Raw genomic sequence first — 23,620 nt, 5'->3', positions numbered from 1 at the left:
TTATGCTCCAAAGTGGCGTTAGGGGTGCTGTGCTGCTAGACATTGCAACACTCATAAGAGAGAAAACCAAGGCTCATACTGCTACCAATCGTTAAGATCCCAGAGTATTTTTGTAAGTGTTATCCCTCTGGGATTTTGACCAAATTTCAATGTGTTCAACGGTAGTATGGGTCCCCCTGCAGCTTCAACTGCAGACAGCATTCTTCACTTTCTGTACTAAACTGATGCTGCTGTCTACTGTCAAACACTCGTGTTCTACCCCAGGAGATAGATTTCAGTGGTGGGCTATTGTACTTGCACAGAGTGACCACTGCCATTTCATTGCCAAGTAGCACTGTGAAAAGAGAGAGGTGGTTGTTCACTGCAGATGCCAGTTGTCTATTCCAATCCAGCCTTGGTAATTGAAGACGGCAGATTTTACTTACCTTACCCGGTTCAGAGCTGGAATCACTGCAGCGCTTTTATCTTCCGGTAAAAATGACCTTCACTTCTGCAATGCAGAGGCTCACTCACTCCCATGAACCTTCAATCACATTTGCAATTCTCAGTCCCCCTGGGTAATGCTTTGAGTATGAAGCTACTTGCAATACTAAGCACGTCAACATTTTTCTAGCTGAATTTGCTTTAGTGGCTTGTTTGTGGCCCTGAATTCAGGTTGGGGATTTTTTTTAAACTCCAATCAATCTTTCTGCAACCTCCTTGCTCATCCCAGACTAAGGACAAAACACCTTCCCTGCCCCTCCCAGTTGAGTGGAGGGGAGCTGATACACAGGGGGCTAGCTGTGGGGCATGGAAGAGCAGAAACACATCTGGCTGGGGGCACAGAAGTGGGGGAAGAGCATGCTTCCTCTGTCTCCACAGTAGTCTTTCTTCAGGAAGCCAGACCTACAGATGGGGGGGGGGAAGGGGGAAGTCCTGGGACTGACATTCTCCATAGCATCCTTCTCCCCCAGGCTTGCTGGCAACTCACTTAAGACTGAATAAGTCATCATCCTCTTATACAGATTCCTCTTGGTCCTGAGTAAGGGCCTCCATGTGGATAGCCTTGGCCTCCAGCACACCCACCGAGATCTGCAGGCCAATGCTGGGAGTGCCCACAGAGCATCCAGTCCCCAATGCAGGTTACTCACATGCAGAGAAGAGTGAGACCCCTAAGCCAGCCAGAGATCTAAGCTCTGAGGGAGGAGAGAACAGACCCATCTGTCCGGAGTTTTGTTAAGCAACACTTCCATGTTATGAAAACCAAGAATAAACCCCAGCACAATTCAACTCAGCGAGTTATGACGTTGTTTGCTACACAGCAACACCCAGGTCACTTATGGTCAGTAACAATCTCATGTAAGATTAGACCTGTCAGACTCATTGGGTAGAATCCTAGCCTTCCTGAAGCCAATGGGAGTTTTTGCCACTGACTTCAATGAGGCCAGATTTCGCCCTTCATCTTTACTAAATTCCATATTCTGCCTACCTACATTTCCCCAGCAGCATATTCCACAGTTGTTCCTTATTTAACCTGGTTTCGTCTCTTTCCACTCACCACACTGCTTGCTCTTGACTGTGGTGTGCCCTGAAACAGCAGCTGCTTCTCACTTTCATTTCCAAGAGCTAGAAATTCACTCTGTAAAGCACTTTGGGACGAAGAGATCTGTCTGAATGTAAATTAGTTACAAATTAAATGCACTATCAAAAAATTCAGTGCGCAAACAATCCTATTCACAAAGCAAAAGCTCTTGAGAAATATGCCTGTCTTGGGGAGAATGAAAGGAAATGAGGAATAAAGAAGGGAGATTTTATTTAGAAGTTACTGGTTTCAGAGCAACAGCCGTGTTAGTCTGTATTCGCAAAAAGAAAAGGAGTACTTGTGGCACTAAGGTGCCACAAGTCCTCCTTTTCTTTTTTTAGAAGTTACTGTTCATGAAGTCAATTAAAAATAACGTTTTTTTGTATTATGCTAATTCTTATGGTTCCCGGTCATGGATCAGGGACTCATTGTGCTAGGCACTGTACAAACACAGAACACAAAGAGCTTGCACTCTGAGTAATGAGATGTAAGGTGGCTGCATGCAGATGGTGCCTCACTCTTAAGTTTTTTGTATGCACCATGACAGAGGAGAGCTTTGAGGAGGGACTTGAAGGACAATTATGTGGCTTTGCAGATGTTCAGGGGGAAGCTCTTTCCAGACATGAAGAGGCAGCACAAGACAAAGCATCAAAGTGCTGGTTAAAAATGTAACAAAAGGGGTTATTAAGGTGGGCATCATTGGTGATGCAGAGTCAGGAACTGACAGCTTAATAGCACCCAAGAGATGACAGGCCACGCAAAAGGGCCTTAAAAGTGAAGGTGAGTAGTTTGTGTTCGATACAGTGGGAAAGGGGGAGCCAATGGAGGGATGGAAAGGGAGGGTGACGTGGCCAATGAAATGATCTTTGCAACAGCGTTTTGAATGGATGTTAAGTGGGGCACGATGGGACTTGTCAAGGCCTGAGGAGGGGGAGGCTGCCATAGTTGAAAGGCCTGGATACGAGTGTTAGCTGTGTGGACAGAGAAGAAAGGCCAGATCTTCAATATTTAAACATTTATATTGCAGCAGTGTCTAGGGGCCAACCAGGTCAGAGCTCCATGGCACTAGGTGCTGTGCAATCCCAGCAAATGACAGTCCGACCGTTGCTGTCAAAGAGCTTTAAAAAGCCAAGAATCAAATCAAAATGTGGTTTTCTTTGTATAATTTAGTTCCCAGTGCAACAAGGGTGCCATCTTTGAGAACAGTTGTACTTAGCAAAGCAAGACACTTGGAATGACTGCTTAATTCCATCAGAAAACATCACCAAGACTACCCGCATCCTGGCTAGCCAGGATGGGCAGGGATGCAAGCCCATGCTCTCAGTGTCCCTAGCCCCTCTGTTTGACAGAAGCTGGGAGTGTACGACAGGGGATGGACAGAGGATGGATCACTTGATGATTGCCTGTTCTGTTCATTCCCTCTGAAGCACCTGGCATTGGCCATTGTCAAAGACAGGACACTGGCCTAAATGGACCATTGGTCTGCCCAGTATGGCTGTTCTTATGGCATAGAGAAATCCAAAAGATGAGGACAGGGCTGTGGTAGAGAGGAATTTATACTGTTCTCACAAACATATACACCATGTCATTCTATTACAGGACAAATGTATTTGACAATAGTTGTAACACTTTCTCTCCTGATAAAGGACACCCAGCGATCATTTTAATAGAATTTTTTTTTACTGACTCACCACTCTTGGTACATTAATACTCTTTCAGAAGCTTGAAAGCAAACATAACATTTCTTAGCAGTTTTGTTCTTCAACACTTGGCAAATTGCTGATTTCTCCCACTATGTGTCTTATGGAATGAGCACCAGCTGAGCAAAGAATTGTTCACCTGCTTATTTATCTAAGGATCAGTGATATCAGTCTAGTTCTGGGAACAATGGCCTAGTTCTGGCAAAGTGCTCCATACCTGATGGGAATGGCGCCAGAATTTGTTAGTTGACAGGTGAACTGAAAGACACATTACTTCCTAAGATCCAGGCCCAATGTTTCACCTACAACAGTAGATGTTATCACTAACGCCCTGGGCTGGAAGGAGCAGCATTCTTTATGCTGCTTTAGGAACTAGCGATGCTATCAGCTGCTGCAGGGGTAAATAACCCAGGTATCAGGGCTTAGCAAGTAAGAATGGGAAGGGACGGGCTGATTTTTAATGGTTTTGGGCCAAGTCTGTCCAGAAGTGTGGCTATGCTATAAGGCCTTGATTAACTAAAGCACTTAAAAGTTACACATGTGCCTAAATCCATCCCTATTCAGCAAAGCACTTAAGCATATTCTTAAATCCCTATGAAGTCATTTAACCTTAAGCTTGTGTGTTCTGCTGAATGGAGATGGATTTAAGCACACATGCAAGTGCTTTGCTGAACCAGGACTTAAATGTCTTGGTAAGAGAGTGACAGATTAAAAATAAACCAAGAAACAAAATAATCCCTTGCATCAGAAGATGTTTCCCATCATATCATCAGTGAAATTCTGCTCTCAGTTACTGGTGTAAATCTGGAGTAAATCTTCTGTATGAGTTTGCCATTTTTGTAACAGAGCTGTGTACCAAGAAACACACATGGGTTTAATTTCACTTTTTTATTATTCAACATTTTATACATAATAAATACAAACTTTTTACAGCCAATATAAAGAAAGCATTTGCACCTATGCTTTCAGTGTATTGACACTGTACATGGTGATGCGTCGAATACATGCCCTGTATGAAGAAGTCATAGTTAAAAAGGAGGCATATTTTTACAACTTTTATTTTTTTTAAATAAAATTAGCAGCTCTTACAGAAAATATTTTAAAATACAACTAAAGATATTTAATATAACACTTTCTGAATTTTGAAAGTCCGGGTATGAAGGACACAGAAAAACTGGCCAAGAAAACTGAACATTAACATTATGGCAATACTTGCTTTTCTTCTGCATCTTGAAGCTTTTAAAATTTTTTGCCAACATTAACATTAATCTTTTAAAAATTTTTTTTTGTAAACTTAAGAATAAGTTTGATAAACACATAAAAAGACCTCAAACAGATCAACAGGACGAGAGATGCAAAAGAATGAAAAACATGGAAAAGAATCTTCAATGGACAGTCACAGATTTCATGACTGACCGATGACATTTTACTTCAAACAGCTCTGCTCTTAGCTAACATCCCACTGGGAGAAGAGATTGGCAAATACTAATGTTTCAGATACCCAGCTTGGGTTGTGATTTACAAGTATGTGCAAAGTTTATGATAAAATGTTGTAAAATGATTTCGTAAATGCAGCCTCAAAAACAAAAAAAAAGCCCTTGTAAGTTAACTTAATGTAGACAATTTACTGGCTTAGGAAAAATAGGAATACACAAAAGTGCATTCATTATAACCCATATAATAGCTCTTAAATGTTTTGTCGATGGTTTTTCACTGAAGTTTTGACCCTCTGGGTATTGCGATTTTCAAAACAGTTTAATTATCATATTTAGAGAAACAACCATTTCCCCCTGGGATGAAGGGTTCCCCTCCTCTCCTTAACCATTTTTATTCATGTTGCAACACAAACCACCCCATTTTTTCTAAAATATCAACAGTTCCTTTCTTAGAGAAACCTGGTGGGAAATTACCCTTGAAGTCCTTGTACTTCCTGTATCTTGTATAAAAGTTCTTAATCTCCTCTACTCCTTTCACCCCTAAAGATGGTTTCTGAAGGACTGGAGTAGGCCATGGATTTCCTGGTTCTCTGGTCTTGGCTAGTCAATGGGCTTTGCAGGGAGAAATACAATGGGACTATCCAAAGTGGACACTAAATAATGCATGTAAGTATTCTGAATGACAAAAACTTCTAATTCTAGCCAGATGTTTTGATGGCAAAGATATACTGATAATGCTGATAATAAAGTACACGGCAATAACTGGGATAAAAGTGACCCATCTACTAAAAAAAAATCTGCTAAGAAAAAAAATGAAGCTCAATTTCCAGATCTAGACAAAACGTCACTTTTCTACTGGTTGGTTTATGCTATAGAACAAGATGTTGCTACTAATTCAGCACCTCCAGATTAGATACGCGATTACTAAATGAAGTGCATAAATATTAATACAAAGACTATTTTGTTCTGTTTTTTAATTATCGAAGAGGTGTGCATTAATGCAATTAATGCCATATGATCTGCAGCACTTTTCCTTATCTGTAAGATTATTTTCCTTTTTTTTCCTTCTTTGTGGGGACGAAAGAGGAGCCAGCCTCTTCTTAAACCTATTCTTTTGTTCCCTTTTTTATTCCATAAAATCTGATTACTATTTAATCAGACACATAATGCTAGCTGAATTGAAAACCTTTAACACGTTCCTACAGCAACAGTAATATACTGTACTAATGCACATGGTATAAGTGTGCTGTGACTAAATTGCATGAATGAGGCTCTCTCCTAGTCCTCCATATAAAAACTGACCATCTGTAGCCAAAAGAGAAACCTGCTCCAACACATTCCTCTGCTCACCGTTTGGCCCATCTTGGTTTGTGCTAAGGGAGGAAGGATGATGTATATAAAAACAAAAAAGGCACAAAATATTCATGACTGAGGGAAGGAATCCACCATGTTACTGCCACCTATAATCCTCCCCACTTCTTGCTCTATGAAAAGTCTTCATCATGCAAAGGTGCCTAAAAAGAAGATTGACCAAACACCACATTTGGCCTTGATTGTAGCACCACCACTTCACTAGTCCAATCACTATACCAGAGTAATTTCCACATCCTCCATCTTCTCCGTCGTCCTGTGATGGTGTGTAGGGGGCGGAGGAGCAGCTCGTACCTGAAATAAGCAACACACACCTGTAACTATCAGAAGACTTATTATGAAGTTTTGTAAGGTGGGTGAGATACTATCTTTTATTGAATCAACTTCTGGGACCAACACGGCTACAACACTATATACGTGAAGTTCCATGGCTTATGTAGACTAAAAACAAACACTGGGCCAGACCCTCAAGCTGGTGTCAACAGGCGTACCTCTATTTAAGTCAATGAGGCTCCACCTATTTACACCAGCTGAGGATCTGGCCCATGCAATGAGGCCATCACTGATATCTGTCCTAGAACTGTTCCAGCTGTCACTGTTTTGATTATAAACTTTTATTATTCAAGAATGATTAACAGCCCCGATACCATAAACATGCAACGGGGAATAGTCACTCTGTACTACAGTGTGGTTCAGAGACAATAAATAAATCCAGTTTGAATAACAAACTTGTAATTCTATTGCAGGCATCAGGTGACACCACAGATCAAAAGAATGGAGCTTGCGTGGATCGTGAGATAACAGAACTTCTTGCTGCAATAAGCAGCTTACTTATATCTAGTCAGTTACTAGTTAAAATATAGATTTTTTTGTTGTTTAATGAACTTTTGCTTTAACAGTAATTTTTTTAAAAGAAAAAATTGTATCTTTTCATTGATTTCATATTGTGTGTGAGCTTTTAGACTCAACAGACAGCTTATGAAACCATCCAGTTCTTTTAACTCCAACGACATGTCCTTTTGATTCTCTACCACATTAATAAACTTACTACAGCTCTTCTGAGAGCATTATGGTAAACGTTAATGCATTTTATCACATGCTCTCAAAATGGCTTCAATATCATTACCACCATGTGAAACAAGAACTGCAGAGAACACAAAATGGCTTCACAACGCTGGAGAGAAGTGGAAGATTACGACTGGCTGTCAGTAATATACCTCGCTTCAAATTTTGATTAAAAGAAGGGTATTTAAATTTTAATGCTGCTTCAAAACATTTGTTTACTGAGGCATTACACTACAATGCTGTCTCAGGCAGACTGCCAGCAGCAAAGATGCCGTGCATCAAAAGTACAGCCCACTAGTGTGATGCGGAAAATCTACAACATGGAATAGGAAAGACCCAGTAATTTTATCAGTGGGAGTGAGTTGATGTGAAGAAGCTGGTCAGAGAAGATCTGTTTCTTAAATACTGAAGTTCTTAATGAGACAGTGCTATTCTGATCCCGTGTCTCTAGTGGATAATGGCAAACCACTAAACTGTGCAACACATTTGGTTTATGCATATAACCCACTCACTTGGAATTGTGGGTGCTTGTTACCTTTGACAATATGGATTTAGGTACCCAATTTAGAAAATGCTGGCATAAAACCATAGTCAAGAAGCCACAATTCCATATGCTAAAAAGTTAAATTGTACAGAAGGGTGGAAATCCTAAAGACATTATTGTCTGTAACCTCACTGGTCATCAAAAATGCTATGAAAATATGACTGTCTAAACTTAACTGTGGCTTGATTTATAACTTTAAAACCCCCAAATCTCTTGATTTCAAAGTAATCCCAACATATGGATTTTGAATTTTTTAGTTAATAAATTCCCTCCTTCCTCGTTTGGCAAAATCTCTTTGTAGGTAGCACAGACGTCTCAAAACATATTAGATCTTAGTATGAGGAGCTCCTCATCAGAGGACCCATGGGGGGGTTACAAATGAGCTTAACCCTGATGTAAAGGTGCCAACAGGGCCACATGCTGAGACAGACTGCTGGCAAAGAGATTTTTCTGCCAAACACTTTTTGTGGTTTGCAACACAAAATCTCTGAAAAACATGTGTACAAAGTACAGGACCGAGCTGCTCCTGCATCTATCCTTTTCAGTCTTTTAATGCTATTATTTATATATTATACTCTTATGCACAGACTCTAGGTTATTACTCGTGGAGAGAGAGTACTGGCTAAGGAAAAATGGAAACAGCCCTCCAGTGCTTGAAGTAGCAGTATAAGATTAACACTAGCATCTATTTTTTTTTATTATTATTGTAGATCTGAAAACCTCTGATTTTGGTTTCTATGATTCAAAGTCTAATTATCTAGGTGCACAGCTACTGAGTTTAGGAAGGCAGATATCAACACTCAGATAAGGCAGAAAGTGAATTATTAATAAGATCCAAGGTCATCGTTAAACACATAATGACCCATTGTGTAACTAGGTGCAGCTTTGTTTTATTGTGCTATTTACTTATCTAACTGGCTGTCATACACATCATGTAGCTTTTTGACACGTCTGTGTTCCACTCCACAACATGTGCACAAGCCTTCCTTTGGATATTTTTTTTCTGGGGATAATATGTTTGCATATTTATTAATCTGACAGACAGGATTTATAATAGGATGTGAAGAATATGGTGGCCCAGATTCTCAGCTGGGGTATCAACATAGTTCCACTGGCTTCAATGGCGCTGTCATAAATATAAAGGGAAGGGTAAACCCCTTTGAAATCCCTCCTGGCCAGGGGAAAGCTCCTCTCACCTGTAAAGGGTTAAGAAGCTAAAGGTAACCTCGCTGGCACCTGACCAAAATGACCAATGAGGAGACAAGATACTTTCAAAAGCTGGGAGGAGGGAGAGAAACAAAGGGTCTGCTGTCTGTCTGTAGTCGTCTTGGCCAGGGACAGAACAGGAATGGAGTCTTAGAACTTTTAGTAAGTAATCTAGCTAGGTATGTGTTAGATTATGATTTCTTTAATTGGCTGAGAAAAGAATTGTGCTGAATAGAATAACTATTTCTGTCTGTGTATCTTTTTTGTAACTTAAGGTTTTGCCTAGAGGGGTTCTCTATGTTTTTGAATCTAATTACCCTGTAAGATATCTACCATCCTGATTTTACAGGGGGGATTTCTTTATTTCTATTTACTTCTATTTTTTATTAAAAGTCTTCTTGTAAAACACTGAATGCTTTTTCATTGTTCTCAGATCCAAGGGTTTGGGTCTGTGGTCACCTATGCAAATTGGTGAGGCTTTTTATCCAACATTTCCCAGGAAAGGGGGGGTGCAAGTGTTGGGAGGATTGTTCAGTGTTCTTAAGATCCAAGGGTCTGGGTCTGTAGTCACCTAGGCAAATTGGTGAGGCTTTTTACCAAACCTTGTCCAGGAAGTGGGGTGCAAGGTTTTGGGAAGTATTTTGGGGGGAAGGACGCGTCCAAACAGCTCTTCCCCAGTAACCAGTATTAGTTTGGTGGTGGTAGCGGCCAGTCCAAGGTGTAATATTTTGTACCTTGGGGAAGTTTTGACCTAAGCTGGTAAAGATAAGCTTAGGAGGTTTTTCATGCAGGTCCCCACATCTGTACCCTAGAGTTCAGAGTGGGGGAGGAACCGTGACATGGTGGCACAGTGGTGGGATTAACCTGAAATCATTTTGAGATCCAGTTGAGATTTTTTGAACTAGAAATACAGATTTTAAAAAGGAATTTTTAGGAAGTCCAGAAAGCAGCTTTGAAACTGAAAGCAGCTTGGTTTCTCTCTGCTTTGTGGCCAAGCAGAGACAAAAGGGGATTATCTTGTGAATTGCAGGTTTTCTTTGCCTGGAGGCAGGGTACTTAACTCCTGCAGGGAAATTCACAGTCTTCCAACCCAGAGGTTTTTTTTTTCTTTTCTTCCTAAAAGTAAATAGGGGGTGTGTGCTCTACCCATTTGCCTGGAGACAAAAGTGGCGGGGTTTTTTTTAGGATTTTGATTTTTTTTTGTTTTACAAGGAGCACAGGTTTGAAAAGAAATTTTTTTTTTCTTTGGGCTGGGTAAGCAGGTTTCCAAGTAGTTGGAGGTTTTTTGCTTTAATTTGGGCCCAGAGCAGAGACAAGGGAATTGTCTTTTTCTGTAGGCTGACAATCACTATCAGAGAATAGGTATTCTATTCCAGCACAGCAAAATTTTACAGCCAAGTTTTGTTTGTTTATTTCTAAACCTCGGGTGTAAAGTTAGTTAAAAACAGAGAGGTTAGAATGGCCAAATCCTCGGCTCGACTACAGCTGGAATTAGCCAAATTTCAGGCTGAGGAAAAACAAAGGGAACATGAAAGACAGATAGAACTCATGCGGCTGGAGAAGGAGGTACAGGAGGCTGCCCACAAGAGGGAAATGGAGGCAAGGAAGCATGTGGAGGAGATGGAGAGGATAAAGGCCCAGCAGAATATACCAACAAACCCTAGCAATCCTTCTCCAGGTACCACTTCCCATCCCAGAAAGTTCCCCACCTACAAGGCAGGTGATGATACTGAGGCCTTCTTAGAAAACTTCGAAAGGGCCTGCCTTGGGTACAACATCCCTACTGACCAATACATGGTAGAGCTGAGGCCGCAGCTCAGTGGACCCTTAGCTGAGGTGGCAGCTGAAATGCCTAAAGAACATATGAACAAGTATGAACTGTTTAAATCCAAGGCGAGAGTCAGAATGGGGATAACACCCGAGCAGTCTCGTCGGAGGTTCCGAGCCCTAAGGTGGAAACCAGACATGTCATTTACCCGACATGCCTACCATATTGTGAAACATTGGGATGCCTGGATATCAGGAGCAAGTGTTGAATCTCCAGTAAATTTGCCCTTCCTAATGCAAATGGAACAATTCTTAGAGGGTGTTCCTGAGGAAATAGAAAGATACATCCTAGATGGGAAACCCAAAACTGTAATCGAGGCAGGAGAGATTGGAGCCAGATGGGTGGAGGTGGCAGAGAAGAAGAAAACTGGTCGCAGTTGGAGCGGAGACCAGAAGGGACCACCCCAGACCACACCCTATTACCGGGGGCCGCCCAAAGCCCCACCTACCTCCCAAAGAACCCTCCAGACCCCTTATCGTCCCACCACCCCGTTCTCCAGCAACCCACCTCGCCCCGGTGACCTGTCAGCTGGACGATGTTTTAAATGTAACGAGCTGGGGCATGTAAAGGCCAACTGCCCCAAGAACCCCAACAGATTACAGTTCATTGCACCGGAATCACACCAGAGGTCCACAGGCCCAGATACCTCCCAGATACCCTTGGAGCGGAGGGAAACTGTGAGTGTGGGCGGGAAGAAGGTCACCGTGTGGAGGGACACCGGAGCACAAGTGTCAGCTATCCATGCTTCCTTAGTGGACCCCAATTTAATCAACCCAGAGATCCAAGTGACGATTCAACCCTTCAAGTCCAACTCTTTCAATTTGCCTACAGCCAAGTTGCCTGTCCAGTACAAGGGCTGGTCAGGAATGTGGACTTTTGCAGTCTATGATGATTATCCCATCCCCATGCTGTTGGGGGAAGACTTGGCCAATCACGTGAAGCAGGCCAAGAGGGTGGGAACGGTCACCCGCAGCCAGGCTAAACAAGCCGTGAGGCCTAGCTCTGTTCCGGAAACTTCTATCAGGGCCCGGTCAGAGGTGATGGACCCAGACCCCAGGCCAATGTCTGCAACAGCAGTAGTGGATCCAGTCCCAGAGACCCAGACGGAACCAGTCCCAGAACCGGAACCAGCCAAACAACCAACACCAGACCCCGTGCCAGCACTGAATCCAGTACTTGCAACCTCAACACCAGAGGGCCCCACCGAACCTGAACTGGCAGCAGCCGATAACCCTACACAAGAGGCTCAGCCGGAGCCTGAATCCCAACATAGTGCACCAGCGGAGAGCGGTTCACAGTCAACAGAAACAGCTCCATCCCCTATATCGCTTCCAGAGAGACCAAGCCTATGTCCCCAATCCAATGAGGAACTGATGTCTCCAGCATCAAGGGAACAGTTCCAGACCGAACAGGAAGCAGATGAAAGCCTCCAGAGAGCGTGGACGGCGGCACGGAGCAACCCACCGCCTCTCAGCTCTTCTAATCGATCCAGGTTTGTTGTAGAAAGAGGACTTTTATACAAGGAAACTCTTTCTGGGGGACACCAGGAAGACTGGCACCCTCAGAGACAGTTGGTAGTTCCAACTAAATACCGGGCCAAGCTCTTGAGCTTAGCCCATGATCACCCTAGTGGCCATGCTGGGGTGAACAGGACCAAAGACCGTTTGGGGGGGTCATTCCACTGGGAGGGAATGGGCAAGGATGTTTCTACCTATGTCCAGTCTTGTGAGGTGTGCCAAAGAGTGGGAAAACCCCAAGACCAGGTCAAAGCTCCTCTCCAGCCACTCCCCATCATTGAAGTTCCATTTCAGCGAGTAGCTGTGGATATTCTGGGTCCTTTTCCGAAAAAGACACCCAGAGGAAAGCAGTACATACTGACTTTCATGGATTTTGCCACCCGATGGCCGGAAGCAGTAGCTCTAAGCAACACCAGGGCTAAAAGTGTGTGCCAGGCACTAGCAGACATTTTTGCCAGGGTAGGTTGGCCCTCCGACATCCTCACAGATGCAGGGACTAATTTCCTGGCAGGAACTATGAAAAACCTTTGGGAAGCTCATGGGGTAAATCACTTGGTTGCCACTCCTTACCATCATCAAACAAATGGCATGGTGGAGAAGTTTAATGGAACTTTGGGGGCCATGATACGTAAATTCGTAAATGAGCACTCCAATGATTGGGACCTAGTATTGCAGCAGTTGCTCTTTGCCTACAGAGCTGTACCACATCCCAGTTTAGGGTTTTCCCCATTTGAACTTGTATATGGCCGTGAGGTTAAGGGGCCATTGCAGTTGGTGAAGCAGCAATGGGAGGGATTTACACCTTCTCCAGGAACTAACATTCTGGACTTTGTAACCAACCTACAAAACACCCTCCGAACCTCTTTAGCCCTTGCTAGAGAAAACTTACAGGATGCTCAAAAAGAGCAAAAAGCCTGGTATGATAAACATGCCAGAGAGCGTTCCTTCAAAGTAGGAGACCAGGTCATGGTCTTAAAGGCGCTCCAGGCCCATAAAATGGAAGCATCGTGGGAAGGGCCATTCGTGGTCCAGGAGCGCCTGGGAGCTGTTAATTATCTCATAGCATTCCCCACCTCCAACCGAAAGCCTAAGGTGTATCATATTAATTCTCTAAAGCCCTTTTATTCCAGAGAATTAAAGCTTTGTCAGTTTACAGCCCAGGGAGGAGACGACGCTGAGTGGCCTGAAGGTGTCTATTACGAAGGGAAATGTGCTGGTGGTGTGGAAGAGGTGAACCTCTCCATGACCCTTGGGCGTATGCAGCGACAGCAGATCCAGGAGCTGTGCACTAGCTACGCGCCAACGTTCTCAGCCACCCCAGGACTGACTGAACGGGCATACCACTCCACTGACACAGGTAATGCTCACCCAATTAGGGTCCACCCTTACCGGGTGTCTCCTCAAGCTAAAACTGCTATAGAACGGGAGATCCAGGATATGTTACAGATGGGTGTAATCCGCCCCTCTGAAAGTGCATGGGCATCTCCAGTGGTTCTAGTTCCCAAACCAGATGGGGAAATACGTTTTTGCGTGGACTACCGTAAGCTAAATGCTGTAACTCGCCCAGACAACTATCCAATGCCACGCACTGATGAACTATTAGAGAAACTGGGACGGGCCCAGTTCATCTCTACCTTGGACTTAACCAAGGGGTACTGGCAGGTACCGCTAGATGAATCTGCCAAGGAAAGGTCAGCCTTCATCACACATCTCGGGCTGTATGAATTTAATGTACTCCCTTTCGGGCTGCGAAATGCACCCGCCACTTTCCAAAGACTTGTAGATGGTCTCCTAGCGGGATTAGGAGAATATGCAGTCGCCTACCTTGACGATGTGGCCATATTTTCGGATTCCTGGGCAGACCACCTGGAACATCTACAAAAAGTCCTTGAGCGCATAAGGGAGGCAGGACTAACTGTTAAGGCTAAGAAGTGTCAAATAGGCCTAAACAGAGTGACTTACCTTGGACACCAGGTGGGTCAAGGAACTATCAGCCCCCTACAGGCCAAAGTGGATGCTATCCAAAAGTGGCCTGTCCCAAAGTCAAAGAAACAGGTTCAATCTTTCTTAGGCTTGGCCGGTTATTACAGATGATTTGTACCGCACTACAGCCAAATCGCTGCCCCACTAACAGACCTAACCAAAAAGAAACAGCCAAATGCTGTTCAGTGGACCGGAAAGTGTCAGAAGGCCTTTAACAAGCTTAAAGCGACACTCATGTCTGACCCTGTACTAAGGGCCCCAGACTTTGACAAACCGTTCCTAGTAACCACAGATGCATCCGAGCGTGGTGTGGGAGCAGTTTTAATGCAGAAAGGACCTGATCAAGAATTCCACCCTGTAGTGTTTCTCAGCAAAAAACTGTCTGAGAGGGAAAGCAACTGGTCAGTCACTGAAAAAGAATGTTATGCCATTGTCTACGCTCTGGAAAAGCTACGCCCATATGTTTGGGGACGGCGTTTCCACCTGCAAACCGACCATGCTGCACTAAAGTGGCTTCACACCGTCAAAGAAACTAACAAAAAACTTCTTCGGTGGAGTTTAGCTCTCCAAGATTTTGATTTCGACATCCAACACATCTTAGGAGCTTCTAACAAAGTGGCTGATGCACTCTCCCGTGAAAGTTTCCCAGAATCAACTGGTTAAAATCGTCCTTGAGATGTGGAAAATATTGTTAGTCTTTATGTACTTGGTAGTATATTTAGAGATGCATGTGTCTTATTAACTCTGTTTTCCTAGAGCTCCAGGAAGAAATCCCAGCCAGTGTTTCACCCTAGCTGAGATTTGGGGGGCGTGTCATAAATATAAAGGGAAGGGTAAACCCCTTTGAAATCCCTCCTGGCCAGGGGAAAGCTCCTCTCACCTGTAAAGGGTTAAGAAGCTAAAGGTAACCTCGCTGGCACCTGACCAAAATGACCAATGAGGAGACAAGATACTTTCAAAAGCTGGGAGGAGGGAGAGAAACAAAGGGTCTGCTGTCTGTCTGTAGTCGTCTTGGCCAGGGACAGAACAGGAATGGAGTCTTAGAACTTTTAGTAAGTAATCTAGCTAGGTATGTGTTAGATTATGATTTCTTTAATTGGCTGAGAAAAGAATTGTGCTGAATAGAATAACTATTTCTGTCTGTGTATCTTTTTTGTAACTTAAGGTTTTGCCTAGAGGGGTTCTCTATGTTTTTGAATCTAATTACCCTGTAAGATATCTACCATCCTGATTTTACAGGGGGGATTTCTTTATTTCTATTTACTTCTATTTTTTATTAAAAGTCTTCTTGTAAAACACTGAATGCTTTTTCATTGTTCTCAGATCCAAGGGTTTGGGTCTGTGGTCACCTATGCAAATTGGTGAGGCTTTTTATCCAACATTTCCCAGGAAAGGGGGGGTGCAAGTGTTGGGAGGATTGTTCAGTGTTCTTAAGATCCAAGGGTCTGGGTCTGTAGTCACCTAGGCAAATTGGTGAGGCTTTTTACCAAACCTTGTCCAGGAAGTGGGGTGCAAGGTTTTGGGAAGTATTTTGGGGGGAAGGACGCGTCCAAACAGCTCTTCCCCAGTAACCAGTATTAGTTTGGTGGTGGTAGCGGCCAGTCCAAGGTGTAATATTTTGTACCTTGGGGAAGTTTTGACCTAAGCTGGTAAAGATAAGCTTAGGAGGTTTTTCATGCAGGTCCCCACATCTGTACCCTAGAGTTCAGAGTGGGGGAGGAACCGTGACAGGCGCTATGCTGATTTGTATCAACTGAGGATCTGGCCTGCTTTATATAATATTACCACACCGCTAAACCCAGCAACACTTGAAGCTTACAGGTCGCAGTTTGCCATATGAGGCTTCAGGAGCAGGTCGTGGAGGCTGTGAGAATCCAGGAGAATCTGAGCTGAAACTATTTTCTGAAAGAGTGAACAATAAAAACACATTGTGTGTGTTACTGAATGAGCTGAATATTGTGAAAAGAAAATGTTACCACTGCAATCTGAAATGTTAATTAAAACAAACATTTGGATATAACGTTTCTTGTACTAGCAAAAAATCTCTTACCGTTAGTTGATGGTGACCTAGGGAAGTACTGTGAGCCTCTCTTATCAGGACTATGGTAGGGACTAATCGGTGGCTGGTCATACAGCGGCAAGAGTGGAAGGGAATTGTGAGGCTTTGGGGATATCTGTGTTACAGAGAAAAAGAGATGCTGCAGAGATTCATTCTTCAGCAAGTTCAATGAATACACAGGTATATACTCACTAACTGATACACTGGTATCCCAATTGCTTTCATCTAGTGAGAAGTTGTATCTGTCAGATAAAAGTGCTTATCAGCTGTATTTGGGGAGAAGAGAGAGGATATAATACAGTGATAAAAAAAAAATCACAGGTGGCCATTCCGAGCAGATTTTTCCTCATTTCCCCAGCAGTTGTAATCTAGACAGGTTTTGTTTGAAGGTTGTTTTAAAAACATATCATCCTACTGAGCACATCTTGCCAAATACACCTCCACAAAATAATGTTCATGATCATGAATTTTATCATTGCTTGACAGCATGTAAGTCATTTAAATGCAGAGAGGAACAAAAAGTAGGAATAATGAAACTCACGCACTTTACTGCAATAAGGCATCAGTAAGAAGTAGAAGTTAGTTTTCTATAGCATTGTAATGGCATCCGATGCTTTACAACAGGTAGCTATGCTAAACCCTACCACACACTGCTTATAATTTGAAAGAACAGTGGGCACATTGCAGTGAACAAACACACTGGCATGTGCCCATTATTGCTGATATGCTTCTCGCAACAGATGAGGAGGAGGAGGAGGAGGGGGGAGCTTTTTAATATTGGGAGACTGTTCCAAGCACAGGGGGTGGTATGGAGGAAAGCAGGATTTCATTACCCATTTGTCTAGAACGTATTACCGTTGTCTTTTTAATGACTATCACAAGCTAGGAAAAAAATTGCTTGTATAAAACCTGCAACTCCTACCAAATTGCAACACAGCCTGCATTTTGACATGTTTATGTCTGATTCTGCCAAGCTCTTGCATGGCTCCATCTGGAGAAATACGTCGTAGCTGACTCTAAGAGCATCCCTGTGCCAGAAGGCAAGGGGCTCCCAGGTACCTACCAGTGAATTTAGGCTGGATTGACCAACTCAGTATACCCCTACTCACTTATCCTTATAATCTGTATCTAAAAGATGTCATGTAATGTGTCACTGATCATCAATATTCTTGCATTACAGATGTATGGACAACCAAAAAAGGATTATACAGATATGTTGCAACTATGACTAAACTGTGTTTAAACCAGGAATGCCAAGGGGAGTTGATAAAATTTTTTTTCCAGACAAAGGACTATGGTTCTGTCCACTTGAATGTGTCTCCCATGTACATTGAGCAAGGTGTGACCAAAGACAAAGAAAAGCACATTTGTATGCCAGGCAAACAAAACCATCACAAGAGCAAGTGGGGAAAAAGTGATCACCTAATCTCAGCAGGAGAGGGAGACTGCACTCCCAGGAAGCCTTCCTGCCTCTTGAAGCAGGGTCAATGAACTTTTAGAGAAATATTTTTCAAAGGTTTACTGGACTATAAAGAGGGGGCAGAGAACCCCTAAATTATCCTTCATCTGAGCAGACAAGGAAAACCACAGCCTTGGACCCTGTGGTGCTCCTGAGTGAGAGCTAGTCAGCCATTGCTGGAAAAAGAAGATTAGTGAGGAAACTACTTTGAACAAAGACTGTAAAGCTTGTTAAGATAGATCCTAGCCATTAAAAAGCGTATTTTTACTTTTGTTTGTTTATAACCCTTTTGCCCTTTATCCCTTGTACTTGAACTCACTTAAAACAGCTTTTTGTTTTACTTTTTATCTAAACAAACCCAGTGTGTTTTGATTGAACTGAAGTGATTGTTAACTCTGGTCAAGATAACAAACTGCTGTTTCTGTCTCATTAAGTTGGCAGCTCTTTTAAAATGTTCTGTGAATGTACACTCGTATGGGCTGTGCATTGCAGAGAGACATCTCTGAGGAACTCAGGGGCTGGAGTTCACTGGCTGTTACCTGCTAGGCAAGGTTTGGGCTGGGAGAGCCCTGAGGAGTTTGCTGCAAGGCAGACAAGCTGGTGTGTCAGGAGTTGTTGTCTCACTGCATAGCTGCAGCAAAGCTCCCACCTGCTGAGGCTGAGAGAGATAGCATGTGTCTCACAGCTCAGGGTATCCCCAGCAGCTTGTCACAACTTATTTCTCCTGTCAATTTATATGGTCACTTCTCAAAGAGAACCAATAAAAAGCACTAGATAAATTACCCTCTGGTGAAGGCACTGAATTCTGATTTCTAGCAACACTGTTTCTGTAAATAAGAGTGAATTCTTTATTATGATATAAATTGGTTAAATACAACATCAATTAGTGTCTATTTTTAGATCATAATATTGCACTAAGCTGAGGATGTACTTGTTAAAATCCTACAGCTGAATGTTTTGCCCTCTAAAACTTTGTGAAAGTATTGTACCGCTTTAGTTATGAAAGCATTAAAATATGATTGTCTGAGCTGATAAGATTGTTTTTGCCAGGGTCTGTTTGATCTCTCGATCTACTCCACAAATTAATTACAGGAAGGAGATTGAGAATTTCCTCCTTGGTTCATTTCCCTTCTCCTCTAACCATCCCTTTATTCTGTGCACAGATCTCTTATGGTTGCCACAATACATCATTTGATGAATATTATATTGGGTCACACAATAAAGGAAAGCAGTTAATTTTTTTTTAAGGGAATGGGGAGGAGGGTCCCTGCAGCCCTCTGCCCTTTCCCTTGCTTTTAATCCCACGTCCTTATAGTAGCCACCATCCTCCAACAAGAAAGACACTGGAGCTTGTCAAAGCTCTTCACTAATGGAGAGAAGAGGATACTATACAGAAATGCTTGGGTCCCCTGTGTGGTAATGCAGAACACTAGCAAACCAAGGCCATGCTTCATTTTTCACATACCTGAATATCTCCAGTCCACTGCGTCTCTCCATTTTCTGAGGCTGTAAGTTCTTCCACTAACACAGAGGGGAAAACCCCAACACGACCATTGAATTCCCCCTCCCAGAAGCCATCATCATCCTGGTTCTCCTTGTTCAAGATACGGATGATTGCTCCTTCTGGGAAGGACAGCTCGTCATCCGTCTGGCTCTCATAATCATAAAGTGCTTTTACAAAACAGACTAGATTGGGAGATGAAAGGGATTGTAATCAGAATGAGCTACATTTTTTAAAAATGCACAGTATACATCTTTGCTAAACTGAAAAAGACTTTGTCAACATTAGTCACACTAAAGTAAAACTAATCAGAGCCTTCAGAGACATAGCTAGACACATCTGGTAGATTCTAGACATGGACACGGGTACTATGCGAATGGTTGCCCTTGGGTAAGGAGATACCTGCCCCAATCCACGGGCATACCATTCATATAGAGCAAAAGAACATTATCAAGAATAAAACTGACAGGCATGTTTTATTTATTAGTATTTACCGCTGGAGTCTCCATTTAGGCTTCCTGAGACTAGCTCAGCTTCAGCTGAATTATTTGAGGTGTGTGACCGACTATCCAACGCCGCAAGTGATTGCAGCATACTCAACAGACTGTTGGATGTTGGGAACTGCAGATACTTCTCTGGCACATAACCCACTTGGCCTGCTTTATTTCGTGCCTGTAAGTAAATCGGATGAAAATGTATTAAGTTTTTGCATGCTGCTGTAAAAGACCATAATGAGAAACAAAAACAGATCTTCCAGTCCCCTTTCAAAATGCTATAAAGGAAGGAAAATGAGCAAGGAAAATTATACCTTTACCCAGTCTTCCATGTCTCCATCTTCAATCACTTCCAATACCTCATGTTCCTCAATGGTCAGTTCATCTGGCTGAGAAGCCTGGAATGTACAAAAGTCATATACAAATGAAGAATGTTACTTGCCAGGTATGTGCCCGTCACAGAAACCAGAAATTTAAAGGGAAACTGTCATCCTCAGTACTTTTTTACACTAATTTTAAAAAAAAATATAAAGTACGTCCTAGATTTTTCTTTTTTTTTTAAAGCCTTTGAAAACATGTTAATAAGGGTTTTTCTATTCTCTTACTGATATTTATAAGTGAGTTTTTCAGTCAAGGAGAGCAAGTCTGTCCAAGACCACTACACCTACTGTGCTCATGCCTATTTAATTCTGTAAAATTTATTACTAAAACGTTTAGTGATTCATTGGTACAAAAGACACTATGTGAAAGACTGCATACATGTGTCTAACATCAAGCATGTGAGTAGGCCCAATGAAGTTAATGGGACTACCTACACACTTAAAGTTAGATGAATCTAAGTACCTTGCTGAACTGGAGCCTAGATGTGGTTAACAACTTTATTAAGCTTGCTAAAAGTTTATTAACTTTTACAGTAATACATTTATAGTATTGCTATGACTTTACTCATTTAATGTGTATTATTACTGGGCTAACTCTTGAGGTCCTTCCTCGGGCAAACTCCCACAGACATCATTATTATAAAGTTTATTATATGTTTCTGTGATAACTCACCTACTGACAAGATACTGAGATTTTAAAAAAATACAAACCTTATATGAATAAACAACTTTGCAGGTCAGTGGATAATTTCGTAGAGTTCCAGAAGGACTGGAACTACTATCATCAAAAACATCCATGCTGTCTTCAAATTCTTCCCCTTCCTCCCTTTCTGCATCAGCATTAAGCTATTAAGAGAAATTAATTTGTAACAGTATTGGATTATAAAAAGATGATGAAAAAACAATAGTAAAATGAATGGTTTAGGTTCTATAGTAACTCCAACTACTTGAAATTCTAGATTCCAAATCTGCTGGTGACTGAGTAGTGCTACAATTTAAGTTTCTATCTTGGAAAAACACCAAAGGAGAAATGCCACCACTAGAAATCAATATACTTGTTCTCCAAATAATTTCAGGAAAGTAGTAATCTGTTTGAGCAAATATCCGGAAGCAAAGAATGCAAGTTATCAAATAACATTTATGTCGGACTCAACAGCATCTCTTAATTGAAGAGCAGTCACCTGTGTTTTAAACATACACTAAACCTTCACTGTAAGAACACTGGTGGAATGTAGGGCTCAAGCGTTTAGAAAAGAGTACTGATATGTGGAGGTGTTGAGGTAGTGACAAGTCCAAAGTACAGTAGCCATTCTTCAGATTACCATATACAGTTTAATGGAGAAAGAATAATGTACTGAAGAACCACATTGTTAAAAGAACGATGAGCCTATGACCTTAAGGTACAAAATGAAGCTGCACTAAGAATGAAGTGCTAAAACTTAAACAAAACCAGACAAAAACACCAGCTTTCCTTCAAGTGTATTGCTGACAAAGTAATCTCTTCAGTTTTTCAGTACAGTTTATATGAAAAAAGGTCGATGGGGAAGAAGAATTAAAATAAAAAGTATTTATAAAAAGCTAAATAAAGGCAGAAGGGGATAGGCTGGAAAAAATAAAAGTTTCTGTAAACATAGTTTGAGCAGTGATGACACGCACTGTACTTTGGTTTTGTGCCTGGACTAAACACTGGATAAACATTCTACCTCATGAAAAAAAACACCATCTTTCAAAACCAAAGGCAACACTGCTAGATTTTACAATTCTTAACTTTTTATTTATTCTTTTTAATTTGTTTAATTTAGTGAATTTTGTGCTCCCTCATGAAAGCAAGAAGGCAGGCCACACAGCAAAGAGCCAGGTATAGGGCAGACAGCTACTGTGCAGACTTCCCAAATCAGTTCTGCCAAAACACTTCAGGCCACACCTGCAACATCCTTGCTATTCTAATCTTGGTCATGGCCTGAGCACAATGACATAGGATGTGGTGATTTTGTGATACAGACTGATGTTTTATGGCTTTGCCTGAGAGCAACCAACTCATTTTACTTCAGCCATATTTGAAGCAAGGTAGTGCACGAACTAAATCCACTGTATTAATTATTTTGACCGGATTATAGCTTCATAATTCATATGAATTTAGACTGGTCCTTTCCACTGAAGTCCAGTTTGCATCCATTCTGACTGAATGTTAACAGAGACTGCTGTAACAAAAAGTATTTAATATTCTATCTAGTTAACACATTGGCTTTTTTAATTTGACATTTTGTAGATTAAGGTAAATTCAAGCTCTTCACATTTCCTACAAATGTCACTTGTTAAGCCTGGTCTCCCTCAAAGCAGCCACTGCTGAACCTGCAACGGAGAGCCATATGAAACATCATGGAAAGTAGCATATCATGTTTAGAAATACTTGTTCATAAAACATCTGGTCCTGGTTTTCGAATATAAAGAAGAAAAATACATTTTAATGTTGACAGTGTGACTATTCAAAAATCCCTTGAATAGAATCTATTTGCAAAGTAGAGATCTAGAACATAAATAGGAGGAACAACATTCAAGATACAGAATCCCTAATGATTTGATTTATATAGCTTTTTGTTCTTTAAAAAATCTGCTAATGAATGACAATGTAAACACAGTAAATATGTCAGCAGCAGGAACACCAAAGGCACACAAACTGAACCCAACACAAGAATAAAATCAGATAAAAAAAGTAACAGGGCATCATTTACATGACAGTATGTTAGATAATTTAATTATCTTGTCTCAACTATATACACACACATATTTGGGCAGATTTAGTGCTGGTGACTTAATTACTATCTAGAAGTCTTTTATTTATCCTCAGAACAGACAGAGCTCCATCAGCAGCAGAAAAAGCTTTCACATCAATGCACCTCTATTCTGACTTGGATGAACAACTTCTAGGAGTGAGAGGAGTTGCGATTTCATATCCACTCACTCCTTTGACAACTCTGCTGAAACTGCAAAGGTGTCCATCAGTGGCAACTGTGATGTGGGCACCTCTGGCTTGAGACCATGACTCATTTCACACAGGCTGCTGAAAAACTATCAGATGATAACATGGGCTGAATTTGAACCTAAAAGGTGAAAGATACTATCCCATTACAATCATCCAAGCAATCACAGTTCCATGTTTACAGCTAACCGGACACCTGAAAAGTACACTCATGCTTGTTTGTTTGTTGGTTTTTATTTTCTGGTTTTGTTTTTTTTTAAACTGCACACTAGTTTTGATTATTATCCATCTCAGTGGAGTTGAGAGTCATGAGTGACTACCAAAACTGGGCATCATTCTCTTCCTCTTTCATAGGATAAATAGACTGTATCACCCCAATTACACTAATACAGAACAGCAGTATCAAACCCATTTTCCAGGTGGCATTAAATCACTAAATTATGACAAAAGATTTAGCTGGCACCTAAGTAGAATAAATTTAGTATTCTATTTAGTATTTAGTATTCTGCCCCCAAACTGTGCATTTCTACATTACA

General features: G+C 41.8%; 1 protein-coding gene across 4 annotated transcripts in view; it reads right to left on the bottom strand.

The window, feature by feature from the left end:
* Positions 1-4,134: 4,134 nt before the first annotated feature.
* FCHSD2 (FCH and double SH3 domains 2) overlaps positions 4,135-23,620 on the bottom strand; it is a 230,251-nt gene continuing 210,765 nt past the window's right edge. For 3 of the 4 annotated variants that reach the window (XM_084628659.1, XM_084628661.1, XM_084628662.1), the window contains 7 exons: positions 20,816-20,950; positions 20,039-20,122; positions 19,725-19,902; positions 19,195-19,415; positions 16,262-16,385; positions 16,031-16,113; positions 4,135-6,362 (listed from right to left, as the gene is read on the bottom strand). In XM_084628659.1, coding sequence (XP_084484785.1) covers positions 6,282-6,362; positions 16,031-16,113; positions 16,262-16,385; positions 19,195-19,415; positions 19,725-19,902; positions 20,039-20,122; positions 20,816-20,950 — 906 coding nt within the window. In that variant the 3' untranslated portion in view covers positions 4,135-6,281. The remainder of the gene's footprint in view (positions 6,363-16,030; positions 16,114-16,261; positions 16,386-19,194; positions 19,416-19,724; positions 19,903-20,038; positions 20,123-20,815; positions 20,951-23,620) is intronic. The other variant, XM_084628660.1, reaches the window with a different exon arrangement.

This window comes from Lepidochelys olivacea, assembly GCF_965140295.1.
Source record: "Lepidochelys olivacea isolate rLepOli2 genome assembly, chromosome: 1".
Classification (NCBI taxonomy): Eukaryota; Metazoa; Chordata; order Testudines; family Cheloniidae; genus Lepidochelys; species Lepidochelys olivacea.
This window is presented reverse-complemented; position numbering and strand designations above follow the sequence as displayed.